Genomic DNA, 21,359 nt, shown 5'->3' on the forward strand with positions numbered 1-21,359 from the left:
ATACATTTTTTGGGGGGAGAGCGTACATGCCTCCATTAATGTCTACTGTTTTTATCTTCTGAATTTATTATTAAAACTATGCATTAAAACACTTATTTAATACTTACGTCATTTACATCATATATTGCATAAACTATTGGTACATTTTTTAGCCATTTTATTTTAATTTAATTTTAGAGCTTTACATACATACATAAAATCCTATATCCATAAATGAATGTTTACTCCAGATACAAATATAAAATGTATATGATGAAGTAATTTACAAAATGCTCTGATTTGCTGTTTGCATTTAAGGTAACAATGACATGAATATGTTCTGAGTGTAGTATGATTAAATGCTGTTCCTTTTGGAACATTAACACTACATTACAGGTTATTATTATTTTATTTATTTTTTTAAATTAGTAACAGCTACTGTAAGCTGAAGTTACCATAAAAGAAATAGTTCTCATGATGGAAACTATTCTTATGAAAACAATGGAAATCTAATCCTTAGTGAAGTGTTCAGACTGAACTGCCATAAATGAATGAATAGAAGATAAATATGCAGAACACATCTTCCAATTTGCATTCGTATGAAAGCTAAGATGGTGCGAGTATGGACTATTTCCCTCTAGGAGATGTTTAATTTGAGAATACATTAAAATCTTCAATTAGTTGTTTGTAGGAAGAAGAAACTCATCCATCTTCGAGATATGTGTGGGTGGTCTCCAGTGGATTTGTTGAATGCACTGCTGTTTAAGGACTCTGTTAAGTGTTAATATGCAACCACCTTTTGTTTTTGTTGCACTTGAATTTGTGACTTAGAAAATTACATATTTTAATAGAAATAATCATTCTGATTTTTCAATCACTTTATTCATTTAAATATTCCTTTCAAAGGATAACCGATACATGTAAAAAATATATGTGGTGTTTATGTCAAGGTTAAGTTTGTTAATTTGTAGATTAGTGCCAGGAACAATTAATATTTAGTAGTGTTAATTTTACCCATATCCACTATGATTTAGGCAGCAGACAATGACCCACTGAATTAATGAATTTGGCTGTTTATATAAATGATCAATTTGCACTTAACATTAACTCCTGAACATAAAGGTTGAATGGGCTCAGTATGAATGACCGCCAGACAGGATGCCAGCAGTCACAATTCTGATGCCTGCATCCTGATTTGTGAAATCCTGAAATGGAATTTGAATGGCTTGGATCAGAATCTCAGTATGATATTATAGGTATTATGGAAACATGGTGGGACAACTGTCATGACTGGGTTGCAAATTTGGAGGGATATTCTCTTTTCAGGAGGAATGAGGTTACCAAAATGGGAGGAGGGGTATATCTCTTTGTTAAACCATCTCTGTAACCAAACTTTGTAAATGGTATTTACAAGGGAACTGGAGATAACGTGGAGTCACTATGGGTTGAGATCACAAGTTGGGGCACAGAAGCAAAGAAACTAGTCATTGGCACGTGCTACAAGCAACCAGATATTAGCATACATGAGGAGGAACAACTTTTACTGCAAACTGCAAAAGCTGCGGTAATGGGGGACATCCTAGTGTTAGGGGATTTTAACTATCCGGATATAAATTGGAGTAACCATTCATGTGTAAAAACTAGGAGCAGCAGGTTCTTAAATACATTAAAGGATTAATACTTGACTCAGTGAATTAGTCGAGGATCCAACTAGAGGTAAAACTATTCTGGACCATGTTATTACCAATAATGTGGACATTATATGAAACACTAAAGTTGGGGAGACCTTGGGAAACAGTGTATGCTCACATTCGACATCAGTTTCAAGAAACAGCTATAAGGGAACATCTAAAACATTCAACTTAAGTAAAGCTAACTTCAATATGCTGAGACAGGCACTAAACGACATTGACTGGCAAGTTTTGTTTCATTGAAAATACACAACGGAAATGTGGGTTACTTTCAAAGGGTTGCTTAATAACAATATTCACAAATTCATTCCCATGAGCAGTAGATGCAGGAGTACTAAACACAAGCCAGTGTGGCTTAATAAGGAGGTCAAAGAATCAAAGGCTAAAAAGAGGTGTGCTTTCAAAACATTTAAATCTAACTAAGGGGAGGAGTCATTCCAGCATTATAAGGAATGCAATAAAAAATTTAAAAAAGTAATAAGGGCTAAAATTGTAAACAAAAAGCAAATCGCTATAGAGAGTAAACCCAATCCTAGAAAGTTTTAGAAATACATAAACAGTAAAAGGTTAAAGAAGGAGAACATAGGCCCATTAAAAGATGAATTGGGAGCTTTGCTAAACCTCTATAGAGGGTAAAATATTGGAAGGTATTTTGAGGGATAGCCTAGAGGATTATCTGCAGGTTAATAAGATTATTTGGAAAAGTCAGCATGGGTTTGTAAGGGACAGATCATGTCAAACTAACTTAATTAGCTTCTACGAGGAAGTGAGCGAGACTATTGACCTGGGAAAAGCAGTGGATGTTGTGTATTTAGATTTTGCAAAAGCCTTCTATACAGTGCCTTACAGGAGACTTATCATAAAATTAAGGGAACTTGGCCTAGGATATACTATTTGTACATGGATAGGTAATTGGCTGGATAACAGAGTACAGCGAGTAGTGGTCTACGGGATGTTCTCCAGCTGGGCACCAGTAGTCAGCAGAATACTACAAGGGTCTGTACTTGGCCAGATACTGTTTAATATATATCTATCAATGATCTAGGAATAGGCCTGGAAAGCACAGTATCAATACTAAACTGTATAAGGTATTTAAGTCAGAAAGCGATGTGGAGTCCCTACAGAATGACTTATTTAAACTTGAAACTTGGGCGTCTAAATGGAGAATGAGGTTCAATATAGAAAAATGCAAAGTTATGCATTTTGGGACAAAAAACAAAAAACACACATGCATCCTACACTCTAAATGGAGAAAATATAGGGGTAACTGTGGTGGACAAAGGTTTGGGGGTGCTCATAGATAATAGGCTTAATAACAGTACACAATGTCAAAATGCAGCAAAAAAGGCAAGTAAAGTGCTTGCGTGCATAAAATGGGGCATTGAGATAAGGGACAAGGATGAAATCCTGCCACTGTTCAAAGCATTGATACGTCCACATCTTGAATATTGTGTTCAATTTTGGGCACCATATTATAAAAAAAGATATCGGGGATCTAGAAAGAGTTCAAAGGCGAGCTATTAAATTGATTAAAGAGTTAGAGACACTGGAGTAGGTGGAAAGGCTTACTAGGTTAAATATGTATACACTAGAAAAGAGGTGTCTAAGAGGAGACATTATTAATATCTTCAAATATGTAAAGGGTCATAACAAGGAGTTCGCAGGGTATTTGTTTATTAAAAGAACTCTGTATAGGACACGTGGGCACTCGCTGAGGCTAGAGGAGAGAAAATTATGTACACAACGTAGGAAAGGGTTCTTCACGGTAAGTGCAATAAAGATTTTGAACTCCCTGCCGGAGAAGATAATAACGACAGACTCTGTAAATGCATTTAAAAATGGATTGAACAGATTTGTTACTGGAAGAAGTATCCAGGGTTAGAGGATTTAACATAGTGACATTAATATCTGGGAGTGGGAAGAACCATAGTTGTCAATTGGTACTAAACCAGTACTTCAGCTGGTGCATTATAATATGAACAGCTTAACACAGAACACAGGTTGAACCCAATGGGCATTTTGCCTCTTTTCAACCTCACTAACATTGTAACTATGAATGAGGCGAGGTAAGTATGTTCCCCTGTCTCCGCTAATCCCTAACGCAAATCCTCCCTCCCCACAGCCTAACCCTAACCCTCCCCCTTAGTGCCTAAACCTAACCTCCCCTCGGGGATGCCTAACACTTACCTCCTTACCCCCCACAGGCTAAACCTAGCCCCCGGGGTGGTGCCTAAACCTATCCTACCTGGCCCTATATACTTACGGTCGGAATGCCAGCTGTTGTGATTCCTGCGTCAATCTTCTCTCAGGATCCCGGCATTGGCATTCTGATAGGAGTTGGGATTCCAGTGTCTGTATTTTGACTGGTGATATCTGTTTCCTTAGTATAACAGTTGAATTTCTGTACTGCACGCACACTTGAAAAATTGCAAACGTCCATACAGTGTTCAACATATTTCACTCATGTCACTCTTTCAATTAGAGAGTCTGGATTTGGACAGGAGAAGGAACACAAACACAGGAAAAGTACAGTAAGGACATATTCTCATAAAAACCAACTGAGTGAGACCCATACACAGGCATACATACGCCTATGGTATGCCATTTCGATTTCGGCAACTTAGGAGCTGGTGCAATGATACATGACGACCTATTCAGTCCCCAGCTTTTTTATTCAACAAGTCGGGGAATTCGACTTGTTGAATAGTACATGAATTGGTGGAATAGCTGCCGATTCACGTGCTTCTGAGGGAAACGGGGCCAAATTCGACAGGTTTTGGCCTCGTTTCCGACCATCTCAGTTCGACTTAATAAAAAGTCGAACTGAGATGAGGGACCTGAGAGGAGGAGAGGGGGGAGAGCCACGGGCAGATGGGGGACAGCAGCACTACAGCACAATGCTGCAGGAGGATGTGGCACAGCCGACGCTCACGGCAGCGTCCACCCAGCTGGAGCCGGGTGGATGCTGCCATGAGGTCTGGCGGCTGTGCTACATCCTCCTGCAATGCTGCAGTTCCCCATCTGCCTGCGGCTGTCTCCCTGTCTCCCCGCTGGCCTCCCCCCTCTCCGGTCCCTCATCTCAATTCGACTTTTTTTAAAGTCGAATTGAGATGGGCATTGAATAGCCCTTGTCGGATGCATTACGAAAAATGCATGTCGGAATGGATTCGACCTCAATTGAATATACCCCATAACCAGTGTTAATAGGGGCAATATCACCAATTGCACTTTTAGGCAATATATTGTAAACTGGGTTGTAAAACCCCAGGCAGAATCATCAAGATGATGATAGTGACTTGGATTTTAAAAAGCACAAAATCATTCAATTCATAATCAGGCACTCTGCATCTATTTCATATCCTAAGACAGAAAAAAAAATCTAACAATTTTTTCTATTTCTGACTTTGATTTCTTGAAATGGTGGCTGATGATTTACTAGGATAAAAAGTTAAATTATATTTAATTTACTGTAGTGACATCTCCATAGACCGCAAGATATCATAATTCATTCATTCTCCTCAATTTGCAGTAAGATTATACTTAATAAAATTAAGAGTAATATGATTTACTCTGTTCTTATCCCAAGACATGAAGAATATCATACATTTTAATGTACAATTAAGTTATGGAAAATAAGGGTAAATAATATAATTGACATGTCATTTTATACACGACACACCTTATTAGCCGGGATTAATTGTATCTTGACAGTATCATTTTTATATAATAGAAAACATATTTTATTTTCTGTGAGCTTTCATTGCTATTTGGAATTATTAGCTTGACTTATGTTGCTATTTAAACCCTTTATAAATGAAGCATCTCACAATCGGAACGGTCTATATAGTTTTTACATTTTTTGAGAAGTGTTGTTTTGATAGTAATAAACTTTTTTTTTTTTTACTCTGTGTGAGTTGTTTTTGAAGCTTGCATTTGGAGTAATTTATGTTTCGACATAGGCATACTATGGAGGGAGGGGAGTAATAAATAAATGTTTTGTGTCCCAAGGGGAGGGATGGGGATTACCCAAAGCACAGGAAGGATTAATGTAAGAGGGGGTAGGTCTTATTAAAAATGTATAAATATTAGAGATGAGCGGGTTCGGTTCCTCGGAAACCGAACCCGCCCGAACTTCAGGTTTTTTTACACGGGTCCGAGCGACTCGGATCTTCCCGCCTTGCTCGGTTAACCCGAGCGCGCCCGAACGTCATCATCCCGCTGTCGGATTCTCGCGAGGCTCGGATTCTATCGCGAGACTCGGATTCTATATAAGGAGCCGCGCGTCGCCGCCATTTTCACACGTGCATTGAGATTGATAGGGAGAGGACGTGGCTGGCGTCCTCTCCGTTTATAGAGAGTGAGACTAGAGTAGAGAGAGACACAGTATTATTTACTTTAGTAATTTTGGGGAGCATTAGGAGGAGTACTACTACTTGCTGAAGTGATAGTGTGACTGTATATCTGACTTGTGGGGGAGACAGTGGGGAGCAGTTAGAGTCTGAGAGCAGGAGTACATATTTTAACGTACAGTGCACACTTTTGCTGGCACTCTGCTGCCAGAGTGCCACACTGCCATTGTGACCACACTGACCACCAGTATATATTGTGATTGTCTGCTTAGGAGTACTACTTGCAAGTTGCTGATAGTGTGACCAGTGACCTGACCACCAGTTTAATTAATCAACACCAGTTTAATATATATATATATATATATATAATTGTATATAATATATATATAATTGTATATGTATACCACCTACCCGTGTTTTTTTTTTTTCTATCTTCTTGATACATACTACTATAGTAGCTTACTGTAGCAGTCTGCGGTGCTGCTGAGCTGACAGTGTCCAGCAGGTCCATCATCAGTCATTACATAATAAATATATATACCTGTCCGGCTGCAGTACTAGTGATATTATATATATATATATATATATATATATATTAATTTCATCTCATTATCATCCAGTCTATATTAGCAGCAGACACAGTACGGTAGTCCACGGCTGTAGCTACCTCTGTGTCGGCAGTCGCTGGTCCATCCATAATTGTATACCACCTACCCGTGGTTTTTTTTTTCTCTTTCTTCTTGATACATACTACTATAGTAGCTTACTGTAGCAGTCTGCGGTGCTGCTGAGCTGACAGTGTCCAGCAGGTCCGTCATCAGTCATTACATAATAAATATATATACCTGTCCGGCTGCAGTACTAGTGATATTATATATATATATATATATATTAATTTCATCTCATTATCATCCAGTCTATATTAGCAGCAGACACAGTACGGTAGTCCACGGCTGTAGCTATCTCTGTGTCGGCAGTCGCTGGTCCATCCATAATTGTATACCACCTACCCGTGTTTTTTTTTTTTTCTCTTTCTTCTTGATACATACTACTATAGTAGCTTACTGTAGCAGTCTGCGGTGCTGCTGAGCTGACAGTGTCCAGCAGGTCCGTCATCAGTCATTACATAATAAATATATATACCTGTCCGGCTGCAGTACTAGTGATATTATATATATATATATATATTAATTTTATCTCATTATCATCCAGTCTATATTAGCAGCAGACACAGTACGGTAGTCCACGGCTGTAGCTACCTCTGTGTCGGCAGTCGCTCGTCCATCCATAAGTATACTAGTATCCATCCATCTCCATTGTTTACCTGAGGTGCCTTTTAGTTGTGCCTATTAAAATATGGAGAACAAAAATGTTGAGGTTCCAAAATTAGGGAAAGATCAAGATCCACTTCCACCTCGTGCTGAAGCTGCTGCCACTAGTCATGGCCGAGACGATGAAATGCCAGCAACGTCGTCTGCCAAGGCCGATGCCCAATGTCATAGTACAGAGCATGTAAAATCCAAAACACCAAATATCAGTAAAAAAAGGACTCCAAAATCTAAAATAAAATTGTCGGAGGAGAAGCGTAAACTTGCCAATATGCCATTTACCACACGGAGTGGCAAGGAACGGCTGAGGCCCTGGCCTATGTTCATGGCTAGTGGTTCAGCTTCACATGAGGATGGAAGCACTCAGCCTCTCGCTAGAAAAATGAAAAGACTCAAGCTGGCAAAAGCACCGCAAAGAACTGTGCGTTCTTCGAAATCCCAAATCCACAAGGAGAGTCCAATTGTGTCGGTTGCGATGCCTGACCTTCCCAACACTGGACGTGAAGAGCATGCGCCTTCCACCATTTGCACGCCCCCTGCAAGTGCTGGAAGGAGCACCCGCAGTCCAGTTCCTGATAGTCAGATTGAAGATGTCAGTGTTGAAGTACACCAGGATGAGGAGGATATGGGTGTTGCTGGCGCTGGGGAGGAAATTGACAAGGAGGATTCTGATGGTGAGGTGGTTTGTTTAAGTCAGGCACCCGGGGAGACACCTGTTGTCCGTGGGAGGAATAGGGCCGTTGACATGCCTGGTGAAAATACCAAAAAAATCAGCTCTTCGGTGTGGAAGTATTTCAACAGAAATGCGGACAACATTTGTCAAGCCGTGTGTTGCCTTTGTCAAGCTGTAATAAGTAGGGGTAAGGACGTTAACCACCTCGGAACATCCTCCCTTATACGTCACCTGCAGCGCATTCATAATAAGTCAGTGACAAGTTCAAAAACTTTGGGCGACAGCGGAAGCAGTCCACTGACCAGTAAATCCCTTCCTCTTGTAACCAAGCTCACGCAAACCACCCCACCAACTCCCTCAGTGTCAATTTCCTCCTTCCCCAGGAATGCCAATAGTCCTGCAGGCCATGTCACTGGCAATTCTGACGAGTCCTCTCCTGCCTGGGATTCCTCCGATGCATCCTTGCGTGTAACGCCTACTGCTGCTGGCGCTGCTGTTGTTGCTGCTGGGAGTCGATGGTCATCCCAGAGGGGAAGTCGTAAGCCCACTTTTACTACTTCCATCAAGCAATTGACTGTCCAACAGTCCTTTGCGAGGAAGATGAAATATCACAGCAGTCATCCTGTTGCAAAGCGGATAACTGAGGCCTTGACAACTATGTTGGTGTTAGACGTGCGTCCGGTATCCGCTGTTAGTTCACAGGGAACTAGACAATTTCTTGAGGTAGTGTGCCCCCGTTACCAAATACCATCTAGGTTCCACTTCTCTAGGCAGGCGATACCGAGAATGTACACGGACGTCAGAAAAAGACTCACCAGTGTCCTAAAAAATGCAGTTGTACCCAATGTCCACTTAACCACGGACATGTGGACAAGTGGAGCAGGGCAGGGTCAGGACTATATGACTGTGACAGCCCACTGGGTAGATGTATGGACTCCCGCCGCAAGAACAGCAGCGGCGGCACCAGTAGCAGCATCTCGCAAACGCCAACTCTTTCCTAGGCAGGCTACGCTTTGTATCACCGGTTTCCAGAATACGCACACAGCTGAAAACCTCTTACGGCAACTGAGGAAGATCATCGCGGAATGGCTTACCCCAATTGGACTCTCCTGTGGATTTGTGGCATCGGACAACGCCAGCAATATTGTGTGTGCATTAAATAAGGGCAAATTCCAGCACGTCCCATGTTTTGCACATACCTTGAATTTGGATGTGCAGAATTATTTAAAAAACGACAGGGGCATGCAAGAGATGCTGTCGGTGGCCAGAAGAATTGCGGGACACTTTCGGCGTACAGGCACCACGTACAGAAGACTGGAGCACCACCAAAAACGCCTGAACCTGCCCTGCCATCATCTGAAGCAAGAAGTGGTAACGAGGTGGAATTCAACCCTCTATATGCTTCAGAGGTTGGAGGAGCAGCAAAAGGCCATTCAAGCCTATACAATTGAGCACGATATAGGAGGTGGAATGTACCTGTCTCAAGCGCAGTGGAGAATGATTTCAACGTTGTGCAAGGTTCTGCAACCTTTTGAACTTGCCACACGTGAAGTCAGTTCAGACACTGCCAGCCTGAGTCAGGTCATTCCCCTCATCAGGCTTTTGCAGAAGAAGCTGGAGGCATTGAAGGAGGAGCTAAAAGGGAGCGATTCCGCTAGGCATGTGGGACTTGTGGATGGAGCCCTTAATTCGTTTAACAAGGATTCACGGGTGGTCAATCTGTTGAAATCAGAGCACTACATTTTGGCCACCGTGCTCGATCCTAGATTTAAAACCTACCTTGGATCTCTCTTTCCGGCAGACACAAGTCTGCTGGGGTTCAAAGACCTGCTGGTGACAAAATTGTCAAGTCAAGCGGAACGCGACCTGTCAACATCTCCTCCTTCACATTCTCCCGCAACTGGGGGTGCGAGGAAAAGGCTCAGAATTCCGAGCCTACCCGCTGGCGGTGATGCAGGGCAGTCTGGAGCGACTGCTGATGCTGACATCTGGTCCGGACTGAAGGACCTGACAACGATTACGGACATGTCGTTTACTGTCACTGCATATGATTCTGTCACCATTGAAAGAATGGTGGAGGATTATATGAGTGACCGCATCCAAGTAGGCACGTCAGACAGTCCGTACTTATACTGGCAGGAAAAAGAGGCAATTTGGAGGCCCTTGCACAAACTGGCTTTATTCTACCTAAGTTGCCCTCCCACAAGTGTGTACTCCGAAAGAGTGTTTAGTGCCGCCGCTCACCTTGTCAGCAATCGGCGTACGAGGTTACTTCCAGAAAATGTGGAGAAGATGATGTTCATTAAAATGAATTATAATCAATTCCTCCGTGGAGACATTGACCAGCAGCAATTGCCTCCACAAAGTACACAGGGAGCTGAGATGGTGGATTCCAGTGGGGACGAATTGATAATCTGTGAGGAGCGGGATGTACACGGTGATATATCGGAGGATGATGATGAGGTGGACATATTGCCTCTGTAGAGCCAGTTTGTGCAAGGAGAGATTAATTGCTTCTTTTTCGGTGGAGGTCCAAACCAACCCGTCATTTCAGTCACAGTCGTGTGGCAGACCCTGTCACTGAAATGATGGGTTGGTTAAAGTGTGCATGTCCTGTTTATACAACATAAGGGTGGGTGGGAGGGCCCAAGGACAATTCCATCTTGCACCTCTTTTTTCTTTCATTTTTCTTTGCGTCATGTGCTGTTTGGGGAGTGTGTTTTGGAAGGGCCATCCTGCGTGACACTGCAGTGCCACTCCTAGATGGGCCAGGTGTTTGTGTCGGCCACTAGGGCCGCTTAGCTCACTCACACAGCTACCTCATTGCGCCTCTTTTTTTCTTCTTTGCGTCATGTGCTGTTTGGGGAGTGTTTTTTGGAAGGGCCATCCTGCATGACACTGCAGTGCCACTCCTAGATGGGCCAGGTGTTTGTGTCGGCCACTAGGGTCGCTTATCTTACTCACACAGCTACCTCATTGCGCCTCTTTTTTTCTTCTTTGCGTCATGTGCTGTTTGGGGAGTGTTTTTTGGAAGGGCCATCCTGCGTGACACTGCAGTGCCACTCCTAGATGGGCCAGGTGTTTGTGTCGGCCACTAGGGTCGCTTATCTTACTTACACAGCTACCTCATTGCGCCTCTTTTTTTCTTCTTTGCGTCATGTGCTGTTTGGGGAGTGTTTTTTGGAAGGGCCATCCTGCGTGACACTGCAGTGCCACTCCTAGATGGGCCAGGTGTTTGTGTCGGCCACTAGGGTCGCTTAGGTCACTCACACAGCTACCTCATTGCGCCTCTTTTTTTCTTCTTTGCGTCATGTGCTGTTTGGGGAGTGTTTTTTGGAAGGGCCATCCTGCATGACACTGCAGTGCCACTCCTAGATGGGCCAGGTGTTTGTGTCGGCCACTAGGGTCGCTTATCTTACTCACACAGCTACCTCATTGCGCCTCTTTTTTTCTTCTTTGCGTCATGTGCTGTTTGGGGAGTGTTTTTTGGAAGGGCCATCCTGCGTGACACTGCAGTGCCACTCCTAGATGGGCCAGGTGTTTGTGTCGGCCACTAGGGTCGCTTATCTTACTCACACAGCTACCTCATTGCGCCTCTTTTTTTCTTCTTTGCGTCATGTGCTGTTTGGGGAGTGTTTTTTGGAAGGGCCATCCTGCGTGACACTGCAGTGCCACTCCTAGATGGGCCAGGTGTTTGTGTCGGCCACTAGGGTCGCTTAGCTTACTCACACAGCTACCTCATTGCGCCTCTTTTTTTCTTCTTTGCGTCATGTGCTGTTTGGGGAGTGTTTTTTGGAAGGGCCATCCTGCGTGACACTGCAGTGCCACTCCTAGATGGGCCAGGTGTTTGTGTCGGCCACTAGGGTCGCTTATCTTACTCACACAGCTACCTCATTGCGCCTCTTTTTTTCTTTGCGTCATGTGCTGTTTGGGGAGTGTTTTTTGGAAGGGCCATCCTGCGTGACACTGCAGTGCCACTCCTAGATGGTCCAGGTGTTTGTGTCGGCCACTAGGGTCGCTTATCTTACTCACACAGCTACCTCATTGCGCCTCTTTTTTTCTTCTTTGCGTCATGTGCTGTTTGGGGAGTGATTTTTGGAAGGGACATCCTGCATGACACTGCAGTGCCACTCCTAGATGGGCCAGGTGTTTGTGTCGGCCACTAGGGTCGCTTAGCTTAGTCATCCAGCGACCTCGGTGCAAATTTTAGGACTAAAAATAATATTGTGAGGTGTGAGGTGTTCAGAATAGACTGAAAATGAGTGGAAATTATGGTTTTTGAGGTTAATAATACTTTGGGATCAAAATGACCCCCACATTCTATGATTTAAGCTGTTTTTTAGTGTTTTTTGAAAAAAACACCCGAATCCAAAATACACCCGAATCCGACAAAAAAAATTCGGTGAGGTTTTGCCAAAACGCTGTCGAACCCAGAACACGGCCGCGGAACCGAACCCAAAACCAAAACACAAAACCCGAAAAATTTCAAGTGCACGTCTCTAATAAATATTAGCACCCGATGTAGGTAAGGCATAATGGAGATACTCTGCATAAACTTTTTGTGAATTGTCTCCTACTTACTGTGCATTAAATAAATTGTTTGGATATGTATTTTTCGTTGTGCTTTGGTGATTTAGACAACATCAAAGATTTCAAATGATTGCTTTGGATCTGAGACGATTACATCTCAGATGTTTCTGACAGACTACTGATACCCATTCTCTATGTGGTTAAGTAGCGGGATCAAAGTCTGCCATTCATAATTTAATATGTTACTTTTTAACCTTACTGTTGTTAGATTCTGATTTTTTCGAATCTTCACTTCTTGCTGCTGCATTCTACTATGGATGTGTTTTAATGAATAATATTAAACGCTAAGTCTTTGTTTCATTTGGGAAGGATGAGTGCCCCAACTACTGTAAGAGAGTACTTTTCTCTTTCTACACAACAAATAAACAGTACCACTGCTGTACGGTATGTTGTGGCTTATAGTGATTGTGGTGATTATTATTATTATTATTATTATTATTATTCTTTATTTATATGGCAAAACAAGGGATTTGCAGCGTCCAGTTACAGAGTACACAAACAAATAAGCAAAACAAGAAAAAGTAACTTAAAGGTCAAGATAATATAGTACAAGTACAGGGTATATAAACGTAGCTGCATCAGCAGATGACACTGAAATAAGTATTAGGGTGGCAGAAAAATTGGGGATTTGGTGCCGTTGAAGGAAGTATGGCGTAGAAGATGGTTTAAGTAAGAGAAGAAAAAGCCCATGAGGGAAGAGGGCCCTGTTTGTGAGAGCTTATTGTACATTCTAAAGGGGAGGGGCAGACAGACAGGAGTGACACAGATGGGGTAGACAGTGAGTGTGGAACAGAGGGCTAGGATGAGATTTTGCTGGGTTTGATGAAGAAGTTGGTCTTGAGAGCCCGTTTGAAGTTTTGTAGAGTGTTGGAGCATCTCATAGGGAGAGGTAGAGAATTCCAGAGATATGGAGCAGCACGTGCAAAATCTTGGAGGTAGGAGTGCAAGGAAGTAATCAGCAGGCAGAATAGGTGGCATGCATTAGCTGAGGAAGATTAGGTCAGAGATGTAAGTGGGGATGGTGTGGGTGAGTGCTTTGTAAGTGAGTGTAAGAAGCTTGAATTGAATTCTGAAAGAGAAGAGGAGCCAGTGAAGGTCTTGTAAGAGAAGGGAGGAGGACGTAGTATGTTTGGTGAGGAAGATGAGCCCGGCTGCAGCATTGAGGATAAGTTTGAGTGGAAAGAGGCATTTGTCAGGGATGCCACAGAAGAGGAAATTACAGTAGTCTTGACTGGAGATGACCAATGAGTGGATAAGGGTTTTAGTAGCATCCCCATGGTGATAGAGGATTGAGACCAATAAACACTGACCATCCTTGAATAATACACATTTATGCCAGCATAATGCTACTACTATTTAATATTTGCTTTGGAATAATATGCTTGTTTTTACCAATTTTTATTTCTTTACATTTGTGCCATAGCCATTTTTATGTTGTGATTAATAATAATAGATAACTTTAAAAATTAAAATGTTTCATATTTTTCCCTTTCAGGATTTATATATACTTGTGGTGGAACGTTAAAAGGATTGAATGGAACTATAGAAAGCCCAGGCTTCCCATATGGCTATCCAAATGGTGCAAATTGCACATGGGTAATAGTGGGAGAGGAACAAAACAGAATCCAGATTGCCTTTCAATCATTTGCTCTTGAAGAAGAATATGATTATTTATCATTATATGATGGACACCCTCACCCTACGAATTTTAGAACAAGGTAATCATGAACACTGTTTTATTTGTTGTCTAAGTATGACAAGGTCTTGTTTAGTTGGTATTGAAGTAACATACTGTGTACTGTAGTTTGGAAATACTGTAACTCAGTGGTTCCCACACTTTACTGAATCACAGTTCCCTGGAGTATCAGCATTTACTTCACGGCACCCCTAGGTTGAAAGTTTCTTGTTGAGAAATTCAGAAAAGATTATTAAACTGTGCTTACATGTCATCCAGATCTGTGGTGGTGGACAGGGATAGGTTTCAGTTTGTCTATGGATTTTATGATATTGAAGACTAGTGCCAGTGGCTGCCAATAACCATCAAATTGATTTGTTCCTGGACCACATTCCCAAGGCACCCCTGCAAGTACCCTCTAGCACTCAGTTTGGGAACTCCTGTAATTTATTGCTTCCCTTCTTTATTACCCTTACCACCCTTTACCTCTTTACCAGTCCTCCTTTTATGTATTTCCCTATGCCATTCTTTGCCTTCATCCCTTCCATTTCTATGCCATCTTTTTTTATCTGTGTTTCTGCACCTCCTTCTTTTACCATCCACACGATCATATTTTATTTCTTCACTTTCTCCACTTTCTTTTTTTTATGTGTGAAATAATGTTATTTCCACCTTTTCTTTGACCATTTCATTGTACCCCCTTTCTTGGCTTTCTTATAATCCTTGTTTTTCTCATCTGAGCAGTAGTCCTAAAATCCACAAATACTATATACTATGTTAGTCTGTTTTATTACTTGCGTTACTATTACTAAAAACCGGACAGTCCACATTCACTATTTAGCAACTACTGTAGGAATAGGTAAGTGTACTTGAATAACAAAAGTAAAAAAAAAATGGTTGTTTTTTTCTGTTGGAGAATTGTTGATTTGTCAAGTTTCCTGTAATGAGTTGTTTGATGTGTTGCCTTTTGCTTATCATTTTAGAAGTTTTTCAGAAAAATTACAATAGTTCAAAACGTTAAACAGCTACACAGCAAACAATTTAAGTGGAGAGAAACATAGTAGTACAGTATATAACATCAGTACATCACTAGTGTCATATTAGTTCTCCTTAAGTATGACCAATTATAATTAATTTGTTTTAAATATGGCCATATGGCAGTGGTTCCCAAATGTTTTTTTTTTGTTCACAGTTCCCTAGAGTCTGGGAACCTTTTCCATGGCACCCCTAGGCCAAAGGTTTCTTATGAGGAATTAAATTTTTTTTTTTTATATATCAATGTGTTTAGATATTGTGTTTATAGATCAACAGATACAAGTTGAGGAACAAGATTCACTATTGTTCGTTCAAATATTTTATGATTGGCAGCCGCAAGCAGTGGTCTATTACATCCATAAATAATTTGAATTAGTCTTGGACCACCAACCCAGTGCACCCCTGCAAGTAACCAGAGGCACCCCTGAGTGCCACAGTACCCAATTTTGGGAACCACCACCATGTGGAGTTGTGCACTGAACTTCATTTTGCTCACATGCTTGCCTAACAGACTATACAATTATTTTACCCTACACAATTGAGCTTTCAGAAAAGACAAAAAAATTCCACTCTGTAACAAAAACTATTAAATACATTTTTAATGCAAAAAAAAGCTTCCTGTTATTCAATGAATAAATTAAGTTTAGATAATCCTATGTCTTTAGTCTACAAATCAAGTCATGCCAGCAATTGATTTTGGAAGGAAGTGATATTTGCTCGTAAATTAAAACTATCACTGGATTATTTTTTTCCATTACAGTTTTCCATTGATTGTCATTTCGCTGTTTTTAAAGCAGACAGAAGTAAAGATTGAATGGAAGCAAAAATATTTTTAAATATAGTAGAGAAAAGGATGACAAAAATTAAGAACAGTATTTATACACTAGTTACCAGCCCATCAAACAGAACAGTAATATCAGTGTCAGTGGCTGTGTTTGCCTGAATAAAATAACACTTGATTTGCTCCATCAGGCGCCATCTACTGGATGCCGGCACACAAACCTCTTGAATTCACCCCATTGAGGTGTGGGTCAGCATTAGCATTTATTATATAGGATATATAAAATATATCATTTAATTATAGAGGAATAACCCTTACTCTATAACAATACTTCAATAAAAATCAAGTTATGTTTTTAGTACTCATTGTGAATAAAATAACGGCACTTTCATGTCCAGCTAAAGAGATGTTGAAATTAAACGTTAAAACTTGGCAAAGCAGATATTTTAAGACTTGTATTTAGAATGCTACAGGTGCCACCGAAAAGTATCTATTGCCAAAAAATTACAATTTCTGTCAGCTGTATGCGATAACTCTTCATATGCCAATTAACCTGTAATGAATTATTTTTTTCTTTTTATTATATTACCTTTGTTAAGCTAGAGGTTATTTAACTATTTTAAAAGCTTAATTTTTTAAAACTTATTTTTTAACCTATGTTATCTATATTTTTGTTAAATGCTGTACATTTTAATATATACAATTAATATTAGTTTTATCTATTTTAAATATTTGTAAGAGTGCGCCAAAAATGACTTTATGCTTTGATTTACAATCTGAATTTCCCAGTTTGAGTATTTTGATATTCTACTCCTGGCTGTACGTTCAAGACTCTGCTGCATTTCCTGTAAGAAATTTATATTTGATTAATCTGTGTATTGGTTGGTATGATTTACGTTATCTATTTATTTTGCCCTGCTGTATGGAACCACATTTGTCTTTGTATGAGTCTGTATAATTTACAGTGCTGTTTCTAGCAGCAGGCGAGCCTTGCGATCGCACGGGGCGCACGCCGCGGCACTTTAGTTGCTCCCTTCTTCCCCTCCTCTCTCTCCCCTATTACTCCACTTTTGCAGAATGAAGTGGTTACATGGTGACATCACAATGCAACCTCACCATTCCGTGAAACTCTACCCCTCCCCTCGATCGGAGTAATAGGGAAGAGGGAGGAGGGGGAACAGAATAGCTGGAGGCCAATAATGCAGCCAGTTAAAGTAGATGTTTTCGTCAACAGGTTTAGAGTAACATAAAAACATAGGTGATTGTATATATTTTGTATATATATATATATATATATATATATATATAAAGGAGCAGTATATTTATTACAATAGCCTACCAAAGAAATGCTTTCTTTCTTATGATACAAACAAATACGAAGTGCATTTGAATAGATTGCAAAAAATAAAAAAGCTATTTCTTCTGAAATACATGAACATGGGTCTAGTTACAGAATATTTATTCTTTAGATGTAAAAGAGGACAGTTTTCTATATCACAACATTGTCAAAGTCAGAAAAATGTCTCAATGCACGTTGCCATATTTGCACCGCACACTGGTCCGTGCTGCGCATGCGTACGCTCTCCCGTGGAAGCGCATACCCGCAATAGCGTGCACTCGCACGCGCAGTATGCGCATTTACGGTAGAGTTTATGTGATCGTAGCGTGCGACTCATTAGTTACAAATGTTCACAATTAATGTAGTTTATAGATCATGATCCCTTTGATAGTTTCTGTAAGTTTGGTTAAAGTATAATGTCCCAGAGCTGAGGAATCCCTCTTTGCATCGTACGAAGGGTTTAACAGGAATCATACAGCAGTGTTTGGTACCCATCGGAAGAGTATTTGATTAGCAATATTCCGGTGTTGGTTTGGAGCGTATTAATCGCTCGTGCGAATAGTTATGGACATAAGAAGTTTATGTCCATTTCTATGATTTGCACATACTCAGGTATGCGGCGGGAAACCCAGTTTCCCACCCACCTGAGCTGTTGGAAATCGTCACAGCCCACCTGTATGAATCACCCTATGACCTTTTGTTATGATGCAGGGCCGAATTCCTTCGGCCAATGGACAATGGGATTGTAGGACCAGGAGATTGCATTGTGTGTGGAGCATAAATAGGCAGGCCGACCACATCCAGCTCTCACTCTCTCATCAACGGTTATCTGCTGATAATCGGGAGCTGGATATCGAGGCGCTGGCGATCATACCCTTTGTGCGTAAGTTCTCTCCATAATCATTGTCTTTCTGCGAGCCAATCTCTCTCTCTCTCTCTCTCTATCTCCCTCTCTCCTCTTTTTCTCTTAAATACCTTATAGTATTATAGTATTGTATCGTATTGCATTTAGGTCAGTGTAGTATTGTCTTTTTGTATTTATTGTTTAGTTCTGTGGTTAGGAAGTCTCTGTTATATTGTAGTGTATCATATGTACTGTTATCCCCTTTTACAAGTATATTAGACATAATACAGTTAATAGGCCTTGGAAACCTAAACCAGTATCTGTGTATTTCCTATAGTGATAAGTGTTCATTTGAGCGTCGGTGACGCTCATGCAGCTTTGTAGATAGTCAGGTTCCACAAGGTTGCACTTACACCCTGTACTCACATTAAGGTATTCAGTGTATTTCATCGGTATAAGGTTTAACATAAAGGTATAGTGTTGTGAGCGTCTGCATCGCTGGTGACCTCCTCGTGGTCTCTAGCGTACGCTACGTTACAGCGAATCTTTCCCCTAGACATAACCAATAACGTGTCCTGTGATCACTGGGCCGTGAGCGAACGTGATGCTTGAGCGTCTCGCCTACGGCTGAGCGATCGTTACGCAAATAGCGTATCATTACGGTATTTCTTAAATAAACAGCGTACAGTGTTCTTAGCTTCATAAGGGTTGTTTATACGACAAGGAATTTAGCATTGTCAATTGCGGGCTCGTCCGGTCCTTTTCACATCTGCACTAGGTAGATCAGCAGACGTTATCCCCCAGCAAAAGGGTGGGAGGTTGTCTCGCAGTTGCTGACGGGATAAGCGTCTGCTTCGCTTAGGTAAAGAGTGCTGAAGGAATCCGGTAACCGGAAGTAAGAACAAAACGCTTGTGTCTTTTAAAACTGTTTATTTTTCTTTTGTCTTGCGTACGCATACATTTATCTGCATTTCTGTTTCATTTTCGTATATCACTATTCCTGTTTGCCAATTTTTTATAGTTGATAGAAAGTGCTAAAAAAGAGATTTGCTGTTATTTTAGAGGTAATAGTTAAAGTATAGAACAAACACACGGTTTGTCTGAGATACAAGGCAGGCAGTGTGGATTGCGGTAGATGATCAGGGATCACCTACATTGATAAATAAATATATTGTGTTACGGTGGATCCTTTGCATTGCGTACACGTGTCGCTAACAAAGACTAGCGTACGCAATCCAAAAGGCAGACGCACGCAGCGTTCACTACGCAACGTAGCGTCTGGTTACGCCCACGTAGCCCAAGTCACGAAAAGTTGAATTAGCGCAAAGCGATAATTAGCGCAAAGCGATAATTAGCGCAAAAGCGATAAGTAACGCACAGCGGTAAATAACGCAAATCTATTTTTTGGAAAATCTGAAATTTAGTTTAACAGATCCTGCTCCTAATTGGTAACACTTTTGGCCTGAAGACAATTTCTGCGCAGAAATAGATATAGAAACAAAGTGTACATGTGTTGAGTGAGTGTGTTTTGTATACAAAAGTTTATATAACTTTAAGGTGGAACCAAAAGGAAAGTCGGGTACTCGTCAAGGAACATACGTGTAAGTGACATATACGGTGGCCAGGGAGGCATCCCTGGTTAAATAATATTTGAGCATTAGAGTATAGCGGACCATAAGGTAACAAGACCAGGAGGTCATAAGGAACAAGACCAGGAGGTCGTAAGGTAAAAGGTCCGCTATAAAAGTCCAGTGGCACAACGCCTGGGGTGTTGGTGCAGAACCCATATAGGCCATAAGCTCTTGCTGAAGGAATCGCGGCCGGAAACATCGATTCCATTGGTCTTTCAGTACATGACAAATAGTGCTCGTGTACTGAACGATTGGACCACACGTAATTGTGTGCAGTAGTTAGTAATCTGACCTAAATACCATTAGAGTAAAGTGGTCACAAACGCTATTTGTACATTCTGACGTGATTTGTGTAATTTTTTATTTTTGGAAGGGAAGTTCGCTGGTCACTCAGGAACTATCTAACAACCCCAACTTTACTGGAAAGAGTAAGTGTCCTGCGGGTAACCCTCATATGTTCCAGTAAACTGAAGGTTCCATAGGGGCCCTGTATCGAGTACGCTGGCATCATAACGGTGTTTACAGGTCGTATTGGTCGAGGTGGGCGAGTGAGTGGGGTACTCGGTAAACCGCCACCGCCGGCCTACTGTGGAGTAATTTGGTTGTCTGAAAAGGCTTGCTGAAAACCTTGATACAGAAAATCCAAGGAGGATTAAGCAACACCTACAGACTATGGGGGCCAGTTGCTCAGGTAGGGGGCGATCAACCCTGGTTCAGGTTGATTCTGTGAACCGACCAGTTGGGTCGGCACGATATGTAATGTGTGAAAAATATGGAATTCACACCGAATCTTTATGTGATGAATGGGAGAGAATGACTGTACAAGACAGGGACAAGTTCCCAAGAATAGGTAGCTTCAGTCCAGAGGTGTTACAAAATTTAAGGAGGAGGATATGTCTCGTAAAATCAGCAAAGAGACGAATTCAGCATCATGATTATTTACAGTTATGGCACCAGGAAGGTGAGATACAGAGAGGTTTGGCTCTGGCGGCGGGATCTGGGGCAGTCAGGAAGTTGATTGCCACAGCTCCTCCCCCACCATACATTGCAGGAGAGAAGTTGATTGCGGAGAGAAACGCACTGGGTTGTAAAACACAAACTCTTAGTAACACTGTAAATGTTAATGATGTTAACCAAATAACTCATGCAAGTATTAACCCGTGCAAGATGTACCCTGTTTTGAACCTTCCTCAGGAGTGTGATCAAGAAGACGATTCAGCAACAATTTCAGCTCTCTCTCTTGCAGCCACCATAGCAGAGACCACAGTAGGCACAGCGACACCCACGAGATTAGTGAAAGCCCCTAGCGGAGGGATAGGTGAGGTCGTGTCAACGGGTAAGTACGGCACCATGCACTACACTGAAACAATTGTACCACAACAAGCTGTAGAATCTACACAGGAAGAGGCTGTTAGAATTGCTCCTGTAAGGGTAATAGCAGTTC

General features: G+C 41.4%; 1 protein-coding gene across 1 annotated transcript in view; it reads left to right on the top strand.

The window, feature by feature from the left end:
• Positions 1 to 21,359, top strand: part of CSMD3 (CUB and Sushi multiple domains 3) — a 1,529,921-nt gene that overhangs the window by 159,785 nt on the left and 1,348,777 nt on the right. The window contains exon 2 of the mRNA XM_063924487.1: positions 14,106 to 14,328. Within this exon, the coding sequence (XP_063780557.1) occupies positions 14,106 to 14,328 (223 nt within the window). The remainder of the gene's footprint in view (positions 1 to 14,105; positions 14,329 to 21,359) is intronic.

This window comes from Pseudophryne corroboree, chromosome 5 (assembly GCF_028390025.1).
Source record: "Pseudophryne corroboree isolate aPseCor3 chromosome 5, aPseCor3.hap2, whole genome shotgun sequence".
NCBI lineage: Eukaryota > Metazoa > Chordata > Amphibia > Anura > Myobatrachidae > Pseudophryne > Pseudophryne corroboree.